Source organism: Branchiostoma belcheri, unplaced genomic scaffold, assembly GCF_001625305.1.
Source record: "Branchiostoma belcheri isolate BF01 breed outbred unplaced genomic scaffold, Haploidv18h27 scaffold29, whole genome shotgun sequence".
Taxonomy (NCBI): domain Eukaryota; kingdom Metazoa; phylum Chordata; class Leptocardii; order Amphioxiformes; family Branchiostomatidae; genus Branchiostoma; species Branchiostoma belcheri.
Window position 1 is genome coordinate 2,794,546 of NW_017803898.1, and position 24,534 is coordinate 2,819,079.

The 24,534-nt window shown below is 42.6% G+C and overlaps 4 protein-coding genes across 4 annotated transcripts in view; 2 read left to right on the forward strand and 2 right to left on the reverse strand.

The window, feature by feature from the left end:
• Positions 1 to 165: 165 nt before the first annotated feature.
• Positions 166 to 3,425, reverse strand: LOC109472988 (Williams-Beuren syndrome chromosomal region 27 protein-like). The gene is made up of 5 exons (XM_019772852.1): positions 3,131 to 3,425; positions 1,967 to 2,092; positions 1,276 to 1,411; positions 834 to 926; positions 166 to 410 (listed from the first exon to the last, which is right to left on the reverse strand). Exons 1-5 carry the CDS (start codon positions 3,248 to 3,250, stop codon positions 229 to 231), a joined length of 657 nt encoding a protein of 218 aa, XP_019628411.1. The 5' UTR covers positions 3,251 to 3,425; the 3' UTR covers positions 166 to 228.
• Positions 3,426 to 3,667: 242 nt separating this feature from the next.
• Positions 3,668 to 7,752, reverse strand: LOC109472976 (hydroxyacid oxidase 1-like). Its single transcript, XM_019772840.1, has 8 exons — positions 7,607 to 7,752; positions 7,098 to 7,249; positions 6,294 to 6,555; positions 5,752 to 5,909; positions 5,328 to 5,419; positions 4,916 to 5,074; positions 4,366 to 4,435; positions 3,668 to 3,769 (listed from the first exon to the last, which is right to left on the reverse strand). Exons 1-8 carry the CDS (start codon positions 7,750 to 7,752, stop codon positions 3,690 to 3,692), a joined length of 1,119 nt encoding a protein of 372 aa, XP_019628399.1. The 3' UTR covers positions 3,668 to 3,689.
• Positions 7,753 to 15,689: 7,937 nt separating this feature from the next.
• On the forward strand, positions 15,690 to 21,020 carry LOC109472977 (P-selectin-like). Its single transcript, XM_019772841.1, has 7 exons — positions 15,690 to 16,119; positions 16,962 to 17,153; positions 17,485 to 17,563; positions 17,693 to 17,811; positions 18,589 to 18,837; positions 19,162 to 19,401; positions 20,959 to 21,020. The coding sequence occupies exons 1-7, from the start codon at positions 15,690 to 15,692 to the stop codon at positions 21,018 to 21,020; spliced, it is 1,371 nt and encodes a 456-aa protein (XP_019628400.1).
• Positions 21,021 to 21,448: 428 nt separating this feature from the next.
• The window catches only part of LOC109472978 (IgGFc-binding protein-like), a 48,695-nt gene continuing 45,609 nt past the window's right edge, over positions 21,449 to 24,534 (forward strand). The window contains exons 1-6 of the mRNA XM_019772842.1: positions 21,449 to 21,503; positions 21,776 to 21,846; positions 22,262 to 22,417; positions 22,908 to 23,032; positions 23,459 to 23,617; positions 24,044 to 24,272. Of these exons, the coding sequence (XP_019628401.1) occupies positions 21,452 to 21,503; positions 21,776 to 21,846; positions 22,262 to 22,417; positions 22,908 to 23,032; positions 23,459 to 23,617; positions 24,044 to 24,272 (792 nt within the window). The 5' untranslated portion in view covers positions 21,449 to 21,451. The remainder of the gene's footprint in view (positions 21,504 to 21,775; positions 21,847 to 22,261; positions 22,418 to 22,907; positions 23,033 to 23,458; positions 23,618 to 24,043; positions 24,273 to 24,534) is intronic.

Genomic DNA, 24,534 nt, shown 5'->3' on the forward strand with positions numbered 1-24,534 from the left:
CTTTCGTTGGTGCTGCAAAGGAACTTCCGGTTTTTACATGATCTGGACATGTTAGGGTCACGAATTTTTAATTTGGTAGACAGCTCTTGGGATAGGAAAGAAGTGACATGAGTTTGGGCTCCATAGCTGCCCGTTCTAGAACTGCAGGAGCGTTTGTTGAACAATATTCGAAGAAGGACATTTGGCAAAGGTATGAGGTAATGAAACTCTTGTTTGAAATGTGACAGGTTACAGCACTTTATGGACATAGACGACTCCGTCAAACCCAACGCAGTACCCTGGGAATACCTCCCGGGAAACCCGCTGCCACAGCCCATCGCTCTGCAGCGCCTCCATGCGGGGTTCAAGGGTTTTGCAGTTCTCTGAAGTATGGAGAAGAGTTTCCCGAAGGCCGATGCAAATGAAGCCACCTGTTGGCGAGAAAATTGCTAAATCAGATAAATATAACAGCAATAGAGTAAGTTTAAAATTGAAACTTTTGGTCCAACATGAAAAGTTCTCTCACCTAGAGCTTTCGATCAGTCACTCTTCACTTAACCGCGACGGGGGCCGACATCATCTAACAGATACCTTTGACCCAGTGTTGACGTCACACTTCAAAAAAGCCACGTGACAAGGCTCACTGGGTCAGTCTACTGAGGAAGACCAGAGTGACTGGTCAAAAGCTCTTGGTTAGAGAAATTTTTGTGTTGGACCAAAAGTTTTAACTTTAAACATGTAACTACCAACACAGATGAACTTTCATGATAGCAATAGAGTAAAGTTTATAAAAAAAAGCTGTCGTGTGTTGTTATGACAGGTTATTACCTGTCGTAAGACGTGTTTCTACGTACCGGGTTTGACCACCCTGATCAGCTGATCCAAACAGTCAGGACCCACGTGACCATCACAGAATAGCCCACAGGCCGTGATACCGTCATATGTATCTGCAAGCATGAAAACAAAATTGCAAAAGAAAAGGGAAAAGAACAGTGTGCAAAAGGAGGAAAGAGGCATGCAAGGATTGTTCATTGTCCTTCTCCTTAAAATTTAGGAATTATTAATCATGAAAAATACGTATCTCCACAGTATTGTCCACAGTAATTTAAGGACTCCAGGCTAACAGGTACATGGCGTAACTTACTAATAGACATTATAAAAACAGTTTGAAATTCATAATTTATTTCAAAAGAGCAAGTCTTCGTGGTTGTCATTAAAAAAAATTAAAATTTAAACATTCTTCTAAAGCCTAAAAAAATTTCCTTGATTGAACATTTAATATTAAAACCTACTTACCATCCTCGATGTTTAGACGGTTAGGCCCTAGAAATTCCTTTAGGAAGTTCTTGTAGACGTTCTTGGTCTTGGCGACGTCCAACATGTCCTGACTTGCGTCTAAGGCGTCAAGGTTAGAGAAACCGAGACTTGACAACTGGAAAACATTGTAAATGTTTCATACATAAAAAGGAGGGTCGATTAAGAAGAATAAAAAAGAGTACGCAAAGCGCACGTGGAATAAGTACATTGCCATAAAATGAAGCGATACTTGTGGAGCAAGCATGGAAACCATAATTTTTTTTATTTCAGAAAAATGGAAGAAGAAAAAGGAAAGGATTGTAGAAATTAACGATTTTATATGCAGTACAAACTTGGGAATATATTGACAAAGAATGACTGAAAGTAGATGCAGGACTGGGCCGAAATAACCACGGTGAAATAACCCAGTTACCATGATGACAGATGTCTGGCCCAGGTCATTGACCTTATTTTTTTTGGAGAGGAAGAGGAAGATATTGAGAGAAAAAACAATATGTTTTCCTTCTGCGAAGGTAAACAAACATGGCCTGAGTATCAGCCTTTTTAGCTTTCGTCAGGCTCCTCGAGCTCATGATCGTGGGGAGCGGACGAAAGCTAAAAAGGCTTACACTCAGGCTAAAACAAACAAGCAAACAAACAAACAAATAAATAAACAAACAAACAAACAAACCTCCTGCCCACAGAGCCCGGTCCCTGCCGCCACGTCCAGAACCCGCGCGTCCCTCCGGTTGCCTAGCAACGCCGCCAGAGTCTGGGCCACCTTCCGCGGGCCACCATACTCTTCTCCGTCTAGGTCCTGCAGGACATAGTAAAGGGTGATCAGAGATGGCAGACTTCACTCCCTTACCCACCCTTACTTCACCCTTCACTGCTTTACGAAACAAACACACGTGTGCGCTCGCACACATACACGCACACATACACATAACCACACACACACACACACAGGTACCGGTCTACACACACAAACACGCACGCACGCACACGCGCGCGCGCACACACACACACACATACATACATCCACAAACACACACACATACATCCATCCACAAACACACACACTGAAACAAACACACACACACACACACACACACACACACACATACATACATACACAAACACACACACAAATGCTATGGAAAACATAACATTCTTGGCGAAGGTAATAAAACAAAATATCTACACCTGACGAAAGCATGTGTTCCACGAACTCTAGTTCATGTGTGAATTTCTTTGACTTGATTTTATTTCATTTGAAAAACTGGGGCTCCAAAGTTCAATTGCAACCATCGAAATGAGATATTTTGGCCTAATCTAAGCTAATCTAATCTAATTCGAAATTCAGGTCACGAATATCCATTAGCAACTGATGGCAGAAATGACCTGCCATGACCCCATAATGACTTAATCGGTCCCATTTTTGTTGCACCACTGTGAACTGTATATTTCAACGTACCTGGTCAAGCGTAAATAAGACTGACCTCTCTATCTATAGACAAACCTGTCTAACTGCTTTCTCTGCCATTGTTAAAATGTCGTAGCAACATATTTACTCTGTGCTTGTACAGGTAACGTTTGTTTAGAGGATAGTTTGTCCCTACCAATATTTTTCATGATCCTTTAAAACATATTAATTAGTATCGTCCTTCACATAATGAGCGTTTCTAATGGGTGTGAGTGACGTGTTCCCAGGGTCTACACAGGCCAGCTCCTCGGCTCCAGGGCCAACAAGCCCCCCGAATATTAAAGTTACATGGCACCCCCCCCCCCCGAAGATGCATGGCATAGGTTCGGTGTCTAACTTAAGCCTATGTCTCTTTAAACTAGAACCCACCTTGTCATACTCCTTAGACCACTTCTTGTAGAAGTCTAGAACCTCGTCAGGCTTAATTCCAGGGCGGGTCACACCTAGAACCTTCTCCTTGGAGACATCATGGTTTTGAGGAGCCGCCATCTTGATTTGATCTTAGGATTGTCTAAGAATGTAAGAATGAGTGGTCCGAAGGTCGTCTAAGTCTGTATACAATGCGGAGACTACAGGCTTAGTGGCTCTGTCATGTCGCGTGTGCCTGGGGGTAATTCATTAACTTGCCACGCACCTATCACGTGAAGGTAATGACTAAAGTGGGTCAACCGGTCAGACAGGCAATGCAGCACAATAATAACAGACGCCATTTTTATGTTAAATTTTACTAATTCAAGACCCTCGTCTTATTTAATGAGAATAACTGTTTTTACTAATTTTTATTACTTGACACTTGGACAAAGTAAGAGGCTTGTACACAATGTTTTGTTTTCTTTTGAAAGAGGAATAAAAGATTTGCCTTCTGCATCAAGGCGCTACAACTTTACTAAAGAAATGTGCCATTGTCACTGGTTATATGAGTTCTAGGTTAATTATTTCCACGTCGCGAACTTAAGTAAGACTCGTGAACCACCAGGGATGAATCGATGTCAGCAATTTTCACACATCCTACATGGAAGATAGAAAAAAAAAGAGAGCTGTAGTATAGATTCAACAAAAAGTAGATTGTTTATTTGTTACTTATAGGTACGGACGTATTGTTTTGAGTAGCCGAGCTGTGGGTTTGTGTGTATGTTTGTCCGCACAGCGTAGGTTGACAGCACGTGCACGTGGGTTGGAAAGATCAAGAGGCAAAGACAGAAGGTTAACATGTCAGGCACAGGAAATGGGGTGAACTTGACGGTCCCAGGATCTCGCCTGGGGGCGACAAATTAGAGGTCGACACATGAGGAAATTAAGGAAGCAAATGTTTTCATCGTGTGACCCTCAAACCCTGCTCAGTTTCTGTCTTAATCCTTATTCAACTACATTAGTATTTTTTCATGAATTCATTGGAACAACCAACGAAATTATATTATGTACAATGTTGTTCCAATGAATTCATGAAAAAGTATTTTTTTCATGAATTCATTGGAACAACCAATGAAATTGGAACAACCAATGAAATTATATTATGTACAATGTACATAATATAATTTCATTGGTTGTTCCAATGAATTCATGAAAAAAATACTTTGTTTCTGTCTTTAAAACTTGCTACACACCTGTTCTGGCCATTGCATAAACCAGCTCCTCCTTCAGGTTGTTGAGAAGGTGAAAGAGACCACCTTCACCCTGGAAATAGGATCAAAAGTTTCAATCTGTATGATGTATATAAATAAATTCATCGGAGCTAAATGGTGCAAAATGACGTGAAAGCTGATCTCTTAAGTTGATCTATAGCTAAAGACAGGTCACGTGCATTTGATATATTTGTCATTTTTGTAACGTCAACAATCCTACAACGCTTCCACACATACATTACAAGCGCCTGATACAAATACCGTTTACAGTAACTATTGACTAACGGTGACCACCGTTTACAGTAACTAATGACTAACGGTGACCAACGTTAACAGTAACTACTGACTAACGGTGACCACCGTTAACAGTAAATAATGACCAACGGTAACCACCGTTAACAGTAACTATTGACTAACGGTGACTACTGTTAACAGTAACTATTGACTAACGGTGACCACCGTTAACAGCAACTATTGACTAACGGTGACCACCGTTAACAGTAACTACTGGCTAACGGTGAGCAATACTTACATCACATGCCAGTGCCCATAGCGCGGGCCTGCCGATGAACACACATCTGGCTCCCAGAGCCAAGGCCTTCAGTACGTCCGTTCCAGTCCGCACACCTCCGTCCAGGTAAACCTCCGTCTCGCCGCCAACAGCTTGGACGATGTCAGGCAGAGCGTCAATCTGTAGAAATATGTAGATATTAGTCCAGTGTTTGAAATGTTTTTTTTTTTTCAGGTTGCTTACTGCGCAATCTAAGCCAAAAAGCCAGGTTGCCCATCAATATTTCAGGTCTGTTTGAAGTTAAAAACAACGTACGCCAGCCACCTGTAAAGGTATTGCTGCCGAGGCTGGACACATTTTATTTCAGAAACCGATGTAAACTTTGAAATGGTCGCTTGTATACATGAAAAAAGTTGCAGTGTCAAAAACGTACCGTAGCGGGCACTCCGTCCAGCTGCCTTCCGCCGTGGTTGGACACCAAGATGGCGTCCGCGCCGCGACGAACTGCTTCTTTGGCGTCTTCCGCTGGAAGGAAAAAAAGTGGACAAAAAAGGTAATCACAATTACAAAAAAAAAACAAAAAAAACAAGGAGGTTTTAGTCTCTCTCTTTACTTCATACTAATTAGAGATTCTCCTATATGTTTGAATGCAACTTATGTTCAAATACTATGGGAAAAATAACCTTATTATCTTTACTGTCATTCAGTTCTTAATCAGGAAAAAATTACTCACCTTGACAATGGGTCAAATGTCGCAGAAAGCCTGTTTCGTCCCCCGTCTCTACATTGATTATGAATATGTCAACTAAGGTTGGCTTTCTAAATTTACCTTCACTTGCAGGCTAAATAATTTTCACCTGTAAGAATTCCTTTTAGCACGAGGGGCAAAGTCGTATTCTTCTTCAGCCAATCTACGTCATCCCACGTCATAGGCTGCTTCAGCGCCGAGTACAGCCAGCTGCGGTACTTCTCCGTCCCGTAAGGCGGCGCGCCTGGGAACATCATGTTTGGTACGCTGAATGAATAGAATAAGGAACTAGAGAAGTAACATTTGCAAAGGAAATGCATAATGTTTACCTTCGGACATGGTCTGCTCTGTTAATTCTTACTCAAACACACTCACATGCATGTACTAATAGTATATGGTGACAGGAGCAGAGCAGACCACGAAATTGCAACATTATGTAACCCAACACCAGTCACCATGGTGACAGACGTCAACAAATCATGTCATTGGTCAGGTCGGAGGTCACTGTTTGGAGAAGAGGAAGAAACTGAGTAAAAACAATTAAGAAAAAAATCTAAACGGATCAGATAGGTATCAGATCTTCGGATTTTAAAAATTTTCTAGTGATACCTTGTGTGCTTACTGGTTAGTTTGAATCAGTTAAAGTCTTACCTGTGGAAGGTTTGTGCCTTGCGTTTTGCCATGCTTGTTGCTGGTCGCTTCAGATACTCGGATCTCGGCTGGTCGACCGTCAGAACTATGGCCTTATAGCCCGCTTTTGCCGCTCTGTCCAAGAGTTCTTTGTTTCTTTCCGGGTCCTTAAACAGAAGCAGGTTGAACCAGAGAGTTCCTTGGGGTGCGGCTTCTGCTACCTCTTCCAAGGAATGATTTGCGTATACACTGAGAACCATCGCTGTTTTAGCGGCGGCAGCGGCTGGGTAAGAACATGAGATATCTTGTAACTATGATTTTGACATCTATGATTTTGACAACTTTAAACAGATTAGTCAACTAGTCTTTACCAGAAAGGTAACGTTAACAATCAAATGTAAAATGGTTTCCTTCACATGATGTAGCTTAAAATATAATGTTAGATTCAAAGTAGTATTAGTTGAAAAGGTCTGAAACCGCCTTGCTACATGGTGTAACCAAGCACCACCAGTAACCATGGTGACCGCTCCCGTTAGCTACATGGTGAAATCAGACACCACCGGTAACCATGGTGACCGCCCGTTTGCTACATGGTGAAATTGAACACCACTAGTAACCATAGTGACCAGCCCCTGTTTGCTACATGGTGAAATTGAGCACCACCAGTAACCATGGTGACCTAGCCTGTTCCTGGGTCCTGTTTGCTACATGGTGAAATCAAACACCACCAGTAACCATAGTGACCAAGCCGTTTGCTACATGCTGAAATCAAACACCACGGGTAACCATGGTGAGGGCTGGACTATCACTATCATGACAGTTTACCTCTAGCTGTAGCCTTCTCTCCCTCCGCATGCGCCATTTTGTGGTGAGCTGTTGGGGCGATGGCGACAGGAAAGTCCAGGGTTGTGCCCAACACTGAGACTGTCGTGTCTATAGTGGTAACATCGCGTAAGACCCGTGTCAACACACGGTACCTGCATGCGGAAAGAGTTTGGATTCGATTTGATAGTCCCTACAAAAGGGCTAGCTCTTATGATAATCAGTAGAACGTTTACAATGCTCATTCAAATGACTTTAATAACACAGGTAGCGTTTGAGAGGGCTATACAAATTATATATATTATAAACATAATATTGTATCTTATGTTAGATTACTCTTAATTTACGTATTCGTTTTGTATGACGTCTGTAATAAGTAGATTTAATAGACCTACTCATCAATTTCATACCTACAAATCCCTATTCCGTACAGCGAACTACAATCGAAAATATAACCTTTTGGCCTATACCTATGTTTAAGGGTATAGTTATTCTAAAAATTGGGTGCCTACCTTTTGAAGCTCTCGCAGTTGTCCCTCAGAGTTTGATTATCCCCGTCCCCTTGGCTATAGTACTGCCAGGCGGCTTCGGGCAGGGTTTTTTCCGCAGCAAGACGGAAATCTTCCACCCGCCGCAGCTCAGAACTGCCAGCCGCCATCTTGGCAACCCTTCAAGTTCAACCTAAGATATTCTAAAAGCCACTAAGGAAGCCTGACTGAATTGCGCTCCTAGAGGTCTTCCAATTAGCCCCTGGCAGCGAGAAATAAAGGCTAGTAGTCCGCTGGATGCAACTTTACCTGGAAAAAAACCCTCACCAATTTGCGAGGAGATGCAAATGTTTTGGTACTTCTCACTATTAAACCTGAGACGCTCAGTGGAAGCTTGACCTACTTTCTGCGGATATCCTTGATTTAATCAAGGTCAGCTTCTGTGGGCTTCTTTGGCACCGAATGCGGAAGTATGAAAACTAATGCCACAGCAGCGCAGAAGAAGTCAAGGGTCAATGACATGTTTAAGAAATCAAATAATTTTTAACAAATGCGCAAAACATACCAGCAGGTCAACAGTTAGTCTGTATTTCTTTAAATGATTGCAATCAAAATCTAACAAAAAAGGGACGAATTCCTACCTACGATCAAAAATCCTAGTCATAGACTTAGTCATAGTAATAGCACTTGAAAGAGTGCATTAATATCCAAGCAAATATTTTGGTGCCTGCAAGACAGTATCAACTATTGACCAGGCCGTATCCTTTAGGGTGGCAAATGGTAGCTCCCCGGCAAATGGATACAGGCTGGCCAATTCTCTACTGTCTTGCAGCCAGCAAAAGATCTACTTGGGGATTAGGAGTTCCTGCCTTTTGAAACGTTGCCGAGTTGTCGTGATGTGGAAGGCTAAATGGATTAGGGTTAGGATCAGGCACGGTTCTGGATAGTCTTCTTGAATCCGAGGACGTAGATTTGCGTATCTGGGATACGCGTAGACTATCCAGAACCGTGCCTGAACATTGTTCTGGATAAAACAAGTTTCTGGGATACACGCAAACTATCCAGAACTGTGCCTGAGCATGGTTCTAGATAAAGCATGCTAAACATAGTTCTGGATAGCCTCTACCAGGTTTCGGGAGGCGGCTGGAAAGAGTAGATAAAATCGGCTGGATAGAAATAACAGGAGTTGGTCTGCTGGAGAGAACAGTTCGGGTGCGGAAAAGTTCTCTCTGGATCCAGCAGACCAACTCCTTCGGCATGCTATCCCTCTATTTGGCCAATTTCTACTCTTTCCAGCCGCCTCCCGAAGCCTGGTAGAGGCTAAGTTCTGGATACAGCTGAGGACTCTAGGCTGTGCAGCTATAGTTAGGTATGCGCTGCCCTGAATTGTTTACCTACACACATACCGACCTAAATAAACATTTCCCCGTACAATAAAGTTCCCTGGTGAGGTTGAACTTCAAAGCTTCTGTCGTTACATGTTTCTAATCATATAAGTCAGTTCGTACATTAATCAGGCTACAATTGCCGCTGACTTTTGTAATGTTTGCCAGCATGTCAACCACCTGTGTAGGGTTAAAGGAATCTGACGTGTCGTCAGCAGGTACCACTTAAACACTTGACATTTATCACTTATAAAGTCAAGTTCACGGTACTTTTATACTTGTGGTGTCAAGTTGGTCTTGTGGCTAGGGCTTTTTTTTATTCCGACATTTTATCACAAGGCATGGTGGCGGCACACCAGAGTTTTTCATCTTATTTTTATGCCGCCACCAACACAGAGGACAAACGCATGAACGGACAATACTCATTTTCATCTGAGCGAAGTGAGGAAAGTCGTGTGTAGTGCCTTTCCCAAGATGGGTGGCATGTCAGGATTCGAACTCGGGACCTCTTGGTTCCGAGTCGAGCACTCTGCCGCTACGCCACACGACCCCACAAGTATTGTTTTAATTTGGGCCCTAAGCCTGATTCAATAAATAAAATAAAATAAATAAAAAGCTGTTACGTCAATTTTTCAACAAATTGACAAACATGTCGCGCGTGTTTTTTTCTGAAGTATACCGCAAGGACACTTAATATATCTCTTGCGCCATTAACATTGGCAGTGCCAGACAGTGAACTGTTTAATGTGTGCGAACATGCGTCTGATCAAAATACACCGCCCCTCTATGTATGACGTATGGCATGCCCATATAACTTGATAGATCATAGAGGTCACAGGATCACAAGAAACACCCTAAGAAAATAAAAATGCTCAGGCACGGTTATGGAGTGTCCATGCGCTAGAACCGTGCCTTTGGCAAATCTGCGTTCTTGGATACACAGACTATCCAGAACCGTGCCTGATCGTAACCCTAGCCCATTCAGACATAGACCTAGATAGTCACGGTTCTGAATACAACAGGACTATCCAAAAACCGTGCCTGATCCTAACCCTATTCAGGGAATAGTAGATAGGTACGGTTCTCGACATTATAGCCTGGCCAAGTGGGCAACACTCCCAGTACCATAGAAATATTACAGTGGACTAGCAAGTTTGCTACAGCGTCACTCTTGGCACCATTGACAGACGTGAAACACGCCGTTGAATAATTAGAACGGCGATAGAACCATTGCCCACACATTGCTTACACGGTCTGGGACTACCGACCAGAGGTCGTACTTTACTACAAAGAACTACGCATACGGGAAAACATGTTCAGTAATTCCTCCCTTTTAAACTTAATCCACGTGAAGCCAAATCCATTGCGATAAAATTTCTGTGCACGGTTTTTGAGTGGGTTTCTTAAACCTAATCACTGTTTAAAACACAGAAAGTAGTTTGTATACCTTAAGTTTGATCCTCGTGATTGCGTTGTTTAGTAAAACAGGCCGTGTTTCGTCACAACATTTGCCGTATTTTTGTATAACTTGGTAACACGCACATTGGTTGGAGTGGGGGGTGATTATAGCCGATAACATTCCACTTGGTGTTTGACGTTCCCAGGGTACTTCACTCTCATTATTCACAAATGACAGACCGATCTTTGGTCAGCAGCGTTCTCGCTACTAATTACGTCTTGTATATAACCAAATTATAATTCCCGTGGTGCATTTTGACTTCTGGGCAATTTTTTAAGGTAGCGATATACCTTATGTAGATTATAAGAAGCTTTTGGCAAAATCTAAATTGAAGTTTTTCGTCTTTTTAAAGAAAAATGTAAACCCATGTTTTATTATTTCTTATCGGTCAACTTTTGATCAAGCATGAATGATGATATTTGATTTGAACGAAGGGTCCATATCTGCAAGGGGTGGGATACATTTTTATTTATTTTATTTACCTTTATAATTGTACAGCTTCTGCAAACCAAAAACATGCATATTTTAGTATATTTCATAGACCACAGGTGTTTGCGTTCAAAATAAAATTATAATGATACATACGAAGAAAGTGAGATAAAGAATTTAACTGATATTTCCCTGTAAACTTGGAATGGTCTCTTCCATCCAGGTGTATAAAATTAGAAATATACCTGCAGACGTCTCAGATCGGGTTGGCAGGTGTGAAGACTCCGGCCGATCAACTTAAGAACCCCGTCCGTCCTTAAACACGTTCTTATTTCTTACCTGTACTGTGCCGTTTTCTTACACCTACAAAGAGAAAGTTCTTGGCCCACCTAGTGAAAGTTCTTGACACACCTGTCGTCCTTGAGAGGGGAAGAAGACGTGAAGATGAGGGGAGTCGCGATTCTTCTGTTGTGGGTCGCCGTTGCGACACCGGCCAGGTGAGTTTCTTAAATTTTTTTCTTTACACGTTTTGAGAAGTTTTTAGACAAAAGTAGTATTGGCGCAACATAAAGAACAGCAACGTTCGTACGGTCAACTACAAACTACAAATAAAAATCTTAATTAGAATTCTACTTGCCAAACAATAAGGGCTAATATGGGTAAATTTGCAAGATTTTATTTCGAAAAGACGGGGCTTGTCCGTAATGGTAATCATGTACTTTTTATAGTATCAAAACAATATTGCATGCATATAACTAAGAATACTTTTGCATTGTATGGAATGAATCTTTACCACCTAATCTTTGAATTTCGAAGTTAGGTAACAGCCCTTTTTTCTACACTCTTTTAAAATTTATTCTACAACAATTACCATTTGTCCAATTATAAGTGCAATTTTTAATTTTGCTGTTTCTTTTGTTTAGCATTGAGCCAGGGCGTGACCAACGAAACTCAGGTAAGAAACCACTCTGTGACTACTATATCCCTTAGAATGATTGTTTGAAAAAGCTTATAATGGAACATTAGTATCTCTTAAGCTCTGTACTTTTAAAAGAGAAATAATACATCAAATGGTAAAATATGTTGTTCTAAATGATATACAGACGATGCTACATTAGGTATTATGTATAAAGTTTGAGATTGAAATACGAGCCCATTGGTGCAGAGACATAAATCTTAAAGACTACTTTTTTACATTCAAAGTTTTACGTATGCTAAGCATGATGTTAATCTTGTTAATCTTTTGAAATGTAAATTGACATTATTTTGCTTTATATCTATGTTGCTGTAGAAGTTGTAATATTTTATCTATACCATCTCATGGAATGTAGGTAAATTTGTACTAGTAGGTAAGAAAAGAAATACCAGACTTTCCTAGTACTTCATGATTAGTCATGTTGGTAGACCCGTACTTACCTGGTACGGGGGCTTTTAACTGTTCACGTGATGTGGGTACGTGGTACAATTCACCAGGATATACTTATCAATTAATCAATCAATCAATAGATAGATATGTTTGCTGATCAAACAAGAAACTAACAGCCAGATGCTAAACTACATTCTGCTGCACTAAGCATATGCCATTATGATAGTAAATATACAAAATTCTTAATTGCAGACCTAAGTAAGTCTTTTTAAATTTTGACAGCTATTTGCCAATGACGTTGCTTTTTTTTTCTGACGAAGGCAAAAGTCAGAAGGGTATCTCATTACCATGGTAAGGGTTTGTTAGTGACGTTTTCTGACGCAATGTCTGCAAAGTTGCCCCGGGAAGAATGTGGACTTTTGATGTTTGATCAGAGATCGGTGACCTGGTGGTTAAATCTGCGCGTGCCCTAATGACAGTTCCCCGTACGGTAAAAGGCCTTTGACTTTATTTCGATCCAGCAAAGTCTATTATTAGGTAGCAAAGTCTTGCAACCAGGAAAGTACATATAATCTGTATCTGTATCTGTATAGCCGGTATAACCGCCCTTCGGAGTAACACACCAGCTTCTGTATCTGTATAGCCGGTATAACCGCCCTTCGGAGTAACACACCAGCTTGATTACGGAATAATGCAAATTATCTGCAGAAAAATCAACGGTATCGTCTCTTATGGTAGTTATGGGGACTATCTATTGTAGAATTCCTTTTTTTCTGCTGGCAGAGGGAAAAAAAATCTTGAAGAGCAAGCTTCAAATCTGGTTGCACTGAAGAGCAGTTTACTTTAACTGTAAAGGCAGCTTGTATCAACTGTTATGTCTCCACCTCCGCTGTGCATGTACTCTACGGTAAATGTACCATGAAAAAGTACTTTTGATGCAAGAGTCTTTGATATCAGTAGCCAAGCCTTGAAACCAGGAAAGTACACTTGTCACCAATAGCAATTAGCTCCGGTAACAACCATTGTTTCTGTGTCTTTTGTATCCCATATTTACACTCCTTATCAGTGCCAGGTATGTTGTAAGACGTTTAAATTCCGTATATCTACTGGCGACTTTGTTAAAAGCTTTGTAATGAAGAGAGCCTACAGGTCCCTGTGATAACCAGGCTTAGCACCACAATGGTTTGAATGGGGGACGAGAATTTAAACATGTGGATGTAGATAACGTCTGACAGATTCTGTCATGGCAGTTACAGGCTCTGGTTGTAGCTTACTGGACACGATCTGACGTGTTTTTGTTTTTTTGTTAGTTTGGTATATACCGGCAAACTGCCTTCGGGTGTACACACCAGTTTTTCTCAGTAAGTGCAATCTAAGAAAGACTGGAATGTAAAGTTTTATCCTCTTACACTGGGATCAACCCCCGCTCTTTTCGAGAAAGTGTGGTAGGATCTTTAACGTGCTCAAGGTGTGGCCCTTCCAAACATGGGGCCGCCGGCTTTACGACCAACTCAAGAGGACGTTTATAACCGACACTTGACTCGGTTTTTCTTTTTTTTTAACGTTTAATGAAAAAGGAGCATCTTTAAGAAGGGTATAACATTGCGGCCTGTCAGGGATTCGAAACAAGAAAACGGATACGGCTATAGATCTTGTGTTGTGTAATGTTCCTTTCCTTGAGACAAAGTACTAGTCTTCCTATTCCTTTCTTCCTAATTATGTCTCAACTACGTAATTTTGGGCTTGTGACTTTCATAAATTGTAATATATCTACGACATAATGTTAGGCTAGGGCGTAGTGGAAAGTCTAGAACAATGGGCTCATTTATTTCTTTTCCCCCGCGTCCACGAAACAGGATCCGCGTGTTTGCTAACTTTGATTGAAAACTACCCAAATTACTTCTTGACCCATTAATTAATCTGATTGATGTGTAAACTCAGCATTTGATACCCCGCGACGCAAACCTGCGCTAGTGACGTGATTATTTTTCTTTACTCTTTCTTAATCTCCATTTTAGTACCTTAGAAACGGTACAAACTTGGAAATATATCAGCATAAATGTCTTTTTTTCATGTGTCGCTAAGTTTAGTCAATTTGCAATTAGATTAAACTTTGTTTACAAGTCTTTATAAAATGCTACGTCAGTCAAGAGAAAGACCCTCCCTTTCTACCAGACTTCTATCACTGAGAGGCAGTACAGAGACCAACAAATGATTTGTATGAATAAACTGAAAACTGTGTAACCAATGCTTTTGAAACTGAAAAATGATGCACAGTGTTTAGGACAAGACAACAAAAGACCACAATACACACAGAAACGGTTTATCTTTACAATTCTTTTACTTGCTTACTTCACTAAAGAACATTATCACTAATTCCTAGCAATTAGCATTAGAATATAGCGTCCCAGTATGCAATACTCATGTTTTGCATACTGCATGTGCATTTAGCCCATCTAGGCAAGAACATGCAATAAAAATTCATATCATATCATTATATATAAGGACATTATATATAATGTCCTTGCTTCACTTTATCCGACCGCTTCTACCTCTATGGGGGCGTCTTAGGGAGGTGGAGAAGGCCACATGAATTATGTATTAAAGTTTACCAGTCAATTATTTTCATTAAATGCCCACTAATTATCCAAGCGCCGTGCCCGCCTAGAGCAGAGAGCACTTTATCAAAACACAGCGGAGGCAGCACTATTAAATCCTCATCCTTCCTGTAACACAATGGCAGAACAGATACGGGCTGTCAGAATTAGGCCAACAAATGGCGTTTTAGTGTAAAAACAAAGCCAGGTGGGAGGATGGATGACCCGGATGAACAAAGGGCGTCGCGTTTGTCCACGTGGGCTGGCTTTGGAGGTTATCCATGCCTGATCCGAACAATAAACATTTCAGGCACTCAACTATATAGCAGAATACATTCAAATTCCTTTGTTACGTTTAATTATTATTACTTTATGTCACATTATTTTCTCGTATCGTGTTTCCATGGCCTCCCTTGGAAATCAGCCTCAACGGCTGAAGGGACTACCCATTTGTTTTAAGATTAATGAATACAATAGATAAATAGGCACTATTCTGAATTTGGTAAATTTGGAGGGGTGGCCGAAAATAAGCTTTATATCTCACAGCACTGATAATATAAAACTTCAGGTGACGCTTTGAATCCAGACACATTTATTCTATTTCATATACATACGGCTTTACAAATTTAGAAGAACCAGAGGAACCGCCGAGAAAACGTTCCTTTATTAGCCCTGATCCTCAAATAATGGCATATAGGAACAAACTACAAGGAAAAACAACATTTTCAATAAACTCGGTACGTTTTGACAAAATAAAGGTACCGTGATATCGATGAAACATTTCTTTATGCAGTTAAAAAGGGATCCAGGTCTTTATTATACAAAAAAGTGACCCTCCAATCAGTGTTCGTTCTTTCGTCTAGATAAAGAAATGGCGTCGCGGGTTCACTGCCCGAGGCTAGCGCCCCCTACCGGCGGCACCTACAACTGCTTCGTGGACATGCACGGCACCCACACTTGCAGCGCCACCTGTCTGCCGGGTCTGGTATTCCAGTCCCCGGCGCCCACCCTGGTGTGCACGCCTGCAGACGGCGTGTGGGCCCCTACCGATCGCTTTCCGAACTGCATCCGTGAGAACACTGCCGGCTCCTGCCCGGTTCTACTAGCACCAGTGTACGGTGGCTACTCCTGCAGAATGGATTCTAGTGGAGTGAAGACCTGTACCGGATCGTGTGTGGGCGGCTACGAGTTTGATTCACCGGAGACCACGTTGACTTGCGATGGTAGCGTCGGTACCTGGACACCTAGCGATCAGTTCCCCAACTGCAGACCGTCGACCAGGGCAAGAAGTTCACCTCAAGGTCAGGGCATGTGGTGGAACGTGACGTCATAAACCCTACCCCCCCCCCCTTCCTTGGTCCTTGTAGCACCTTCGTTTAACACTGTAGCTCACTGTTATACCCCTAGTTGCAAACTGATAGCTCCCCGATGCCTCGGTCCTTCTAGCGAATTTTGTTTGAACTACAGGTAGTTTTAGCTAGAAATCTTGTTATCCTTTCCGTAGTTGTTGTAACTTTTTATACATATAATTAAGCAGTGCGAACCATTAGCTCACCTAAAGTCTGGCTCCTACTAGCGGATTTTGATATAATAGCGACTGTTCTTACGCTGGATGTTTAGTAAAACTTTTTTCCGCTAGCGAATTTTGTTGGAACTGCAGCTACACTAAAACCTTGTTATTTTCAACTTTGTTTCTGCGCAGTGCGCGCCGATCCCTCCCCCGATGCCAGGCTCCTACTAGCGGGTTTCGTTGGAAATGCAGCTGTTTTTTTCTAGGCACCAACCAGTTCGCACTTGGGCTCCTACTAGCGGATTTAGTGATAACTGCAGCTGTTTTTCCCTAGATTCGCCATCCCTCCCCCGATGTCCGGCGCCTACAGCTGCATGACGGATCACCTGGGCAGAATGACCTGTAACCCCAGCTGTATGGCTCCTACTAGCGGATTTTGTTGGAACTGCTTGTGACTGAAATTGACGCACCTCATTCCCCAGGCACCACCCAGTGTGCCCCCATCGCTCCACCACTGTCTGGCTCCTACAGCTGTATGACTGACCACCTGGGCAGCATGACCTGTTACCCCAGCTGTATAGCCAGGCTCCTTCTAGCGAATTTTATCATAACTGCAGCTGTGTTTTTCCCCAGGCACCACCCAGTGTGCCCCAATTTCGCCACCGATGGCAGGCTCCTACAGTTGCATGACGGATCACCTGGGCAGAATGACCTGCACTCCCAGCTGTATGGACGGGTTTGAGTTCGAGAGCCCCCCGGCTGCCGAGTACGTCTGCACAAACGGAGCCTGGTCCCCGCCAGGACCCTACCCCAACTGCGTCTTCGGTAAGGGGTTTATTTTCATGATCAATGGGCTTAAAAGGATAAGGTGGGGGGGGGGTCTTTAGAATAAAGAGAGAGTCAAAGAGAGAGATAGAGACAGAGAGAGAGAGAGAGAGAGAGATACAGAATAGTATGGGCTCTTATTCATCATCATAGTGTGTTTCTTTTATGGACAAAAGATCTAGGCCAATCCTAATAGGAGATTGCTTATCTAACAATAACAATATTCACAAGCAACAATTAAAACATTGACACAAGCCTAGCACATTTTCTGCATATATCTAAATGTTACTGTACGTCATGTAAGACTAATCTTTCCGCTTGTCTGTTCCAGCGGGTCAGAAGTGTGAGAAGATCCCACCTCCCATCTGGGGCTCTTACTACTGCCAGACGGACCACACCGGCACGGAAAGGTTTGTTTGTTTGTTTGTCTGTGTAACTTCTTTAACCATGTGATCAATCAACATTTTAGGGTAACATGCACATTAAGCATTGATTAATAGCACCAATCAATCAATTAATAATAATATTGCATTATACAGGTGCTACCCGTCCTGTATGCAGGGTTACGAGTTCGAGTCTCCTCCTGCTGCGGAGTACGTCTGTGTCAACGGGCAGTTCTCCCCACCCGGACCGTACCCCAACTGTAGGACGTCAGAGGGTGAGAGGTTTACTTGTGTTTGTTTGTTTGTTTGTGTGTGTGTGTTCGTGTGTGTGTGTGTGTTTGTGTGTGTGTGTGTTCGGGTGTTCGTGTGTGTGTGTGTATGTGTGTGTGTGCGTTTGTGTGTGTGTGTGCGCGTGTGTTAATGTTTTTGTGTGTGTTTAAAATTGAGATCTGTACATGTTGTGTGCATAAGTAACTAAAGCAACATGAGTTAACAAAAGGAATATTACCACATTAAAAAACAGTGATAAGATATCAAGCATACTGCGGACGTTTTCGACATCCGAATCGTTAACTACATCTGATCGATATCAGTCCCACACCACATTTCTCCCAGAGGTTTCAGTCCCACAGGTTACAGATCCTGAGGTTGCAGGGTCAGAAGTTTCTGCCATCTCTTTGTGTATGTATGAGTGTGTATATGTCGTATTGAGGTCACCTGAGTTAGCGCCGAATGGTAGCCGCTCCATACCCGTGCGGTTAAGCCTCAATAATTGTAAGCTCCTCACAATTCAGCCCTTGGCTGCAAAAAGAGAGAGTAATGTGTGTGTATGTGTGTGTGTGTGTGTGTGTGTGTGTGTGTGTGTGCATGTGTATGTATGTACGTATGTATGTATGTATATTTCATGTGCGCAAATTACAAAACAAAATGGGTGATCGAAGTGAATTATTATATTACCTCTTTCAAAAGCAGCATAAGGATACCATGGCAGACGTTTTAAACTCCTGAATCGTCAACAACATCTGATCAGTTGTACACCACATTTCCCCCAGAGGTTTCAGTCCCACAGGTTACAGACCCAGAGGTTTCAGCCCCAGAAGTTCCCGTTTCTGCCCAAGAGTGTCCCAAGCTTCACGCCCCCGCGCACGGGTCTCTCTCCTGCCGAACCGACCAGCTCGGCATCCAGACCTGCTTCCCCGCGTGTGACGCAGGCTACAGCTTCCAGACCGCGCCGGCAGCCGAGTACATTTGTCTGAACGGGCAGTGGGCCCCGCCCGGACCCGTGCCCAACTGCGTACCGGGTAAGGTCTTAGTCACGACTGAGGGGATTCAATCCAGCGGAACTTGATTTCAAGGCCCTTAGCAATGGATTGAAGAGTACAATTCAGCATGCGATGCTTAAAAAGCACCTTGTGTCACACAAAATCACGCAAACGTCTTAAAACTAACATTAAGAAATCAAAATTGGTAACAATTCTCTTCAATACCCTAGATCATCCTGTAACAGAACTGCGACGAGTACAATTTTGTGAGCATGCGAGACTTCATAAAATGTGGCTTTCACAAAGTTTACTGTCGAAATCAACATTGCAAGGGACTCTTTACACATCTTTGGTCATCCACAGCTCCACAGGACACAGACCCAGAGGTTTCCGGGTCAGAAGTTCCCGTTTCTGCCGCAGCGTGTCCCAAGCTTCACGCCCCCGCGCACGGGTCTCTCTCCTGCCGAACCGACCAGCTCGGCATCCAGACCTGCTTCCCCGCGTGTGACGCAGGCTACAGCTTCCAGACCGCGCCGGCAGCTGAGTACATTTGTCTGAACGGGCAGTGGGTCCCGCCCGGACCCGTGCCCAACTGCGTACCGGGTAAGGGCTTAGCTGCTGAAAACTGGAGAAAATTCCCGTAAAATGTTGTGAAATTCCAGGAAATTTGCATGTACTAAACACAGTCAGGTGCTAAAAACTGGAGAAAATCCCCATGAAAGGTTGCGAAATTCTTGGTAATTTACATGCACGGACCCGTCTAATATGGACGGAGAAGATCACATCTGCTCAAAACTGAAGCAAAGTTCCGTAAAAGGTTGTGAAATTCGTGGAAATTTGCATGCACGGAGCCATCTAAAACGGATGGAGAATATCGTATCACATCTGCATGCAGAAAACTCCTGTAAGAGTTTTTGAAATTTGTGGTAATTGTAATTTGCATGCATGGACCTGTCTAATATGTATGGCTTAGATCACAACTGCGTACCGGGTAAGGTCTGCACGGCAAAGTGTTCAAAACTGCATGGAAAAATATGTCAAAGTTGTGAAATTCGCGTTAATTTGCATGGAACCGTTTAATGCATGGACCCGGACTCAGCATGCGGAACGGGATGATCTGTATAAGCGGAACAAATGATTGATTGTCAAAGTGTTAACCAGCAGCGACGTCAGTTCTCTTCAACGTCTCTTACCCAGTATTGTCTGCTCTCTAACATTAACGGTGGGGTCGTGTGGCGCAGTCGGTAGCGCGTTCGGCTCACACCCCAGAGGTTGTGGGTTCAAACCCTGCCCATGTCACCGATCTTGTGCCCTTGGGAAAGGCACTTTACACGACTTTCCTCACTTCACTCAGGTGAAAATGAGTACCTAGCTTCGGTTAGGGACGTCCCTCGGATAGGACGTTAAATGGAGGTCCCGTGTTTGGGGAGAGCCACACCCCATGCACGTTAAAGAACCCACCGCACTTATCGAAAAGAGTAGGGGATCTTCCCGGTGTGAGTGGTTCAAAACTTACAGTCCGGTCTTACGCAGCTTGTACATGTGCGCACATGTACAAAACTGGTGTGTTACGCCTGAAGGCGGTTTACCGGTTATGCGAAACAAACAAACAAAACGCACCTTCACCCTAGATTCCTTACTCTTTATATTGGTACCCCTGTACGTTCGCGCACCCTAAATGTTCCCAATGTTCGCATGTGTACTTGTTAGTATCCCCCTCCACCGAACCCCCTCAAAAAAAGAACACCTGGTCTCTGATCATGTGAGTACCCCCATGTGCTGTCTGTACACCTCATCCTCTGTACCTCTACCCAATGGCGTCCTTTTTAAACCAGCGTGAACCCCAAACACCCGTATCCTCAATTATCACAAGCGTCCCTCCACTAGCATGGCATCCCTTTATCCCACCAATAACGTTTATGTTCCTAAACACCCATCCGCACCCATCATCACCAAACCCTCTTTACCGTATTTTATTTGTATTTTTCTGTGTTCGCCTGTCCTCTACCACCTACCTTGGTAGAACCGGTGAGATCGCGTCTATCGCGTGGAGCCCATCACCAGACCTGGCATCATCATCAGCAGCAGAAGAAGACCCCGCATCCCGCTATACTGTACATAAGACTGTTGTAAACTTTTTTGATTTGTCATTTTTTCTAGATACCACCTCAACCACCACAACTGTCAAGCCTACATCCGCACCTGTTCAGCCTGGTACGTAATGTATCATCAAACCCACATTTATCAAAAAGCACAATATACCAGCTAAATTATAGGTATGTGCAATGTTACATCTGAACATCGTAAGTACCTGCAGTGAAGATTCGACAAACTGCTGCCGTCACTTGTCCAGATGATCACGTGATGTCGGTTGAACTCGATGAAGGCTCTAGTGCCAAGTGGCATATGTGGGCATTTTGTGATAACGTATTTTTAAACAGCTTAAAAGCTGTGACAATCTTTGGAACATATTTAAAAATGTTGTCGCTCTGGACAAAGGGTCTTACAATATGGAAGTTGTAATGTGCAGCCATGCAAAATCAGCTGAAACAATGAGTATTATTGTGATATAACAAAAGCAAAATAATGTCTTGTTCTGAAAAAAATTCCTAATTTGATAATTTTATTTTGTCCTTATTTCACAGCCGGCGTCATGGAACACGTTAACATTGGAAATGAGTGCATCGGAGATGTGACTTGTGGAGGTGAGATATTATTTGATTTTATCATGTATCTGTGACCATGGTAACTGGTGTTGGGTTACATCATGTTGCAATTTTATAGCAGGAAGGATTTAGACTCCTGTCACCATGTACATGAATGCATTTGAGTACGAATTAACAGAGCAGACTATATACATTATGTATTTGCGAACCTTTCTAGTTATAATCTACAAATACCTTCATACTTGCCTTGACGTGAATGGTAGGAAACACGCACTAGTCTTATGCCAGGGTTTTGTTATCTGTTAACACAGAGAGAGTGACGTGCTCCGCGTGGGGAGATCCTCACTACAGAACCTTCGACGGGAAGAGATTCAACTTCCAGGTACCTGTTTGTGGCAATATTTTCGTGTTTCAAGCTGACATTTCAGCTTTTATATACATTTTGACTTTGACTTTATTAGGGTCTACATTTACCTTGCAGTACGTCAATAGCTATTCTTCCTGTGGTTCGTTCTAACACACATGGCGACACACAGGGACAACAATAGCGAAATAAGGTAACACTTATCACACACACACACACACACACGCACACACACACACACACACACACACACACACACACACACACACACACACACACATATATATATATATATATATATATATATATATATATATATATATATATATAATTAAAACACAGGTTTATGAGTGCTGCAATTGTTCAAACAACTTTTTCATGAATTCTGGCTTCTTACTGAATGTACACATTACAAATGACTTACACTTTTCAGGGCAACTGTAAGTACGTCCTGTCCAGAGGAATGGACTTCAAGATTTCGGCCCCGAACGTGCACAGGAGGGGGAACACGCGCGTGTCTTTCGTGGACGCCGTGGAGTTTGAGCTTTATGGGAACCTCATTGCGATAACCCAGGGCAAGGAAGTGTTCGTAAGTACCTCTCGACTTGTTATATTCCACATGAGCTAGCCTAAAGTGTGCAACTTATGGCTAAGCTAACACATTTTCATGGCTTTTGAGCTTTACCAAAACGTTATAACAATCACTCAGGGCAAGGAGGTCTTCATGAGTACCACACTTTATTATATATGATATGCCCTTAAGATCCTAACTCCATATACCACTGCGAATGTAAGTCCTGGTTATATTTTCTTACCAAAGTTGTGATATTGTATAATAGATATTTAGTTGAACGAAAACATAGACGAAGCATAAATAGATGGGAATTTTCAGGACCAATGGTTGGCTATTATTTTTTCTACAGTAATCATCATTAGAATTGAAGAAGAAAGTAGAGTAGGTCGTAACACACGGTACTAGGGTCTTCGTGTGTGCTTCAACGTTTATCATATGTTACATGGTTCTTTTCACAACAAAATGTTTCTTTTGTAACTAATCAATTTCACAAATATCTCCATAGGTGAACGGAGTGAAGTGGACCCTGCCCGCCTGTATCGGAGGCCTGGCATCCATCACCCAACAGGGCAACAACATCGTGATCGACACCGCTCTGTGTATCACTGTCACTTTTGATGGCAACCATCGGTACGTGTGTGATCTCTAATCCAAACAGTCTGGCAATGACTATATATACCAACTGCTATAGTGTGTGCCTTTATACATGTCACGTCGCTTAATGATGAAAGATAGTCGGGATCCTTAGTCTCTATAATATAGACAGCCTGGTCATGGTAGTACAACTGCTGTAGTGTGTGTGTTGCTTGAGATCATGATAAACAAAGCAGGAATCTAGTTTTGCTCTACTTTTTGTACGACTAACACATGAAAGGCAATGTTACCTACATTTTGCATCGTTTAGTGTGTCATTAAGCTTTAGTTGGGACCAATCATTCAACGTAAAGATAGCAATCCAAGAGTCTTTTTAACTGTGGTAACGTTTGAGTAGTTGGTGTAGTTCTTGAGCGTTTTGTGACTGTATGCCCGTAACTGTATGGTGTATTCTCACAACAGCGTCACAGTAGAGCTTCCCCCGTACCTTGCCTCCACGGTTGACGGTCTCTGTGGCAACGCTAACGGTAACCAAGGAGATGACCTGGTCAAGCCTGACATGACCCCTGCTGGAGACGCAGTGGAGTTCGGCAACAGCTGGGTGGCCTTTGATGACGTCAGGTCAGGGCACTTCACGTCTTATTCTAAAGTAATAAGAATCCTACGTTATCACCATTAACATCTTACAATAATTTCGTCACATACTGAATACTGATACATATAACGAATCATTTTGTGACTGCGTCCGATGGAAATTCCACACTCTGCGATTTGATTCAGATTGTTTCTTAGGAGCGACTAGCAAAATGGCTCCATGGTCAAATATTTCTTCAGTTGGAAAATGTTTGATCACCTTTATTTACCACATATCTTGCTTGAAAAGACCGACAAAGATGAAGATGAATGAAATCCATGTCTAACGAGAACTATTGGACAAGAAATTAAAATGTATTACTGTTTTGTGCTTCCTAAACCATTTAAATGAGCCTAAATCGAAACTGAATGCAAGGGAAAAAGAAACATTTCAAACTCTACTTCCTTTTGCAGCTGCCCCGCTGTCCTGGCCGACCAGCAGTTTGACATCGCCCAGGCTGACCAGGCGCTTGTACAGGAGCTGGAGAGTCAGCAGTTCTGCGGACATCTGCAGGACACCAACAGCCCCTTCAGCGCCTGTTTTGCTGCAGTGGAGCCCACGGACTACATCGACACCTGTGTTTACGACATGGCTGCATCTGGAGGCACCAGTGATCACAGCTTCATGTGTGAAAACTTCGAGGTATTATCAGCATTTTTTATTTCGTCTACATCTTGCTTGTCCTAAAACAAGAAGTGCTTAAGCTTTCTATAATTGATAGCATCCCCACAGTTGTGTCTCTTCTTCTCAAAAAGAACCCACAGATAGAAAGATCAGTACCAGTCCCTTTTCAACAGGATGCAAATTCTTGCTACAAAAATGACAGGTACAAGGCAAACAGGACATTGAGCAACCTTGTTGGATCTAATGTTACGGTCTCTGAAGGATTTGGCTTTTTTAAAAT

Coding starts and splice junctions, on each gene's coding strand:
- LOC109472988 (XM_019772852.1), bottom strand. CDS start 3,250: ATGGCGGCTCCTCAAAACCATGATGTCTCCAAGGAGAAGGTTCTAGGT. Junction 2,093..3,130: donor GGTCTAAGGAGTATGACAAG/GTGGGTTCTAGT, acceptor TATGTCCTGCAG/GACCTAGACGGAGAAGAGTA. Junction 1,412..1,966: donor CCGGGCTCTGTGGGCAGGAG/GTTTGTTTGTTT, acceptor AATGTTTTCCAG/TTGTCAAGTCTCGGTTTCTC.
- LOC109472976 (XM_019772840.1), bottom strand. CDS start 7,752: ATGGCGGCTGGCAGTTCTGAGCTGCGGCGGGTGGAAGATTTCCGTCTT. Junction 7,250..7,606: donor AACTGCGAGAGCTTCAAAAG/GTAGGCACCCAA, acceptor TTCCGCATGCAG/GTACCGTGTGTTGACACGGG. Junction 5,910..6,293: donor AAGGCACAAACCTTCCACAG/GTAAGACTTTAA, acceptor CTATTCATTCAG/CGTACCAAACATGATGTTCC.
- LOC109472977 (XM_019772841.1), top strand. CDS start 15,690: ATGGCGTCGCGGGTTCACTGCCCGAGGCTAGCGCCCCCTACCGGCGGC. Junction 16,120..16,961: donor GGCAAGAAGTTCACCTCAAG/GTCAGGGCATGT, acceptor GTTTTTCCCCAG/GCACCACCCAGTGTGCCCCA. Junction 17,154..17,484: donor CTACCCCAACTGCGTCTTCG/GTAAGGGGTTTA, acceptor TGTCTGTTCCAG/CGGGTCAGAAGTGTGAGAAG.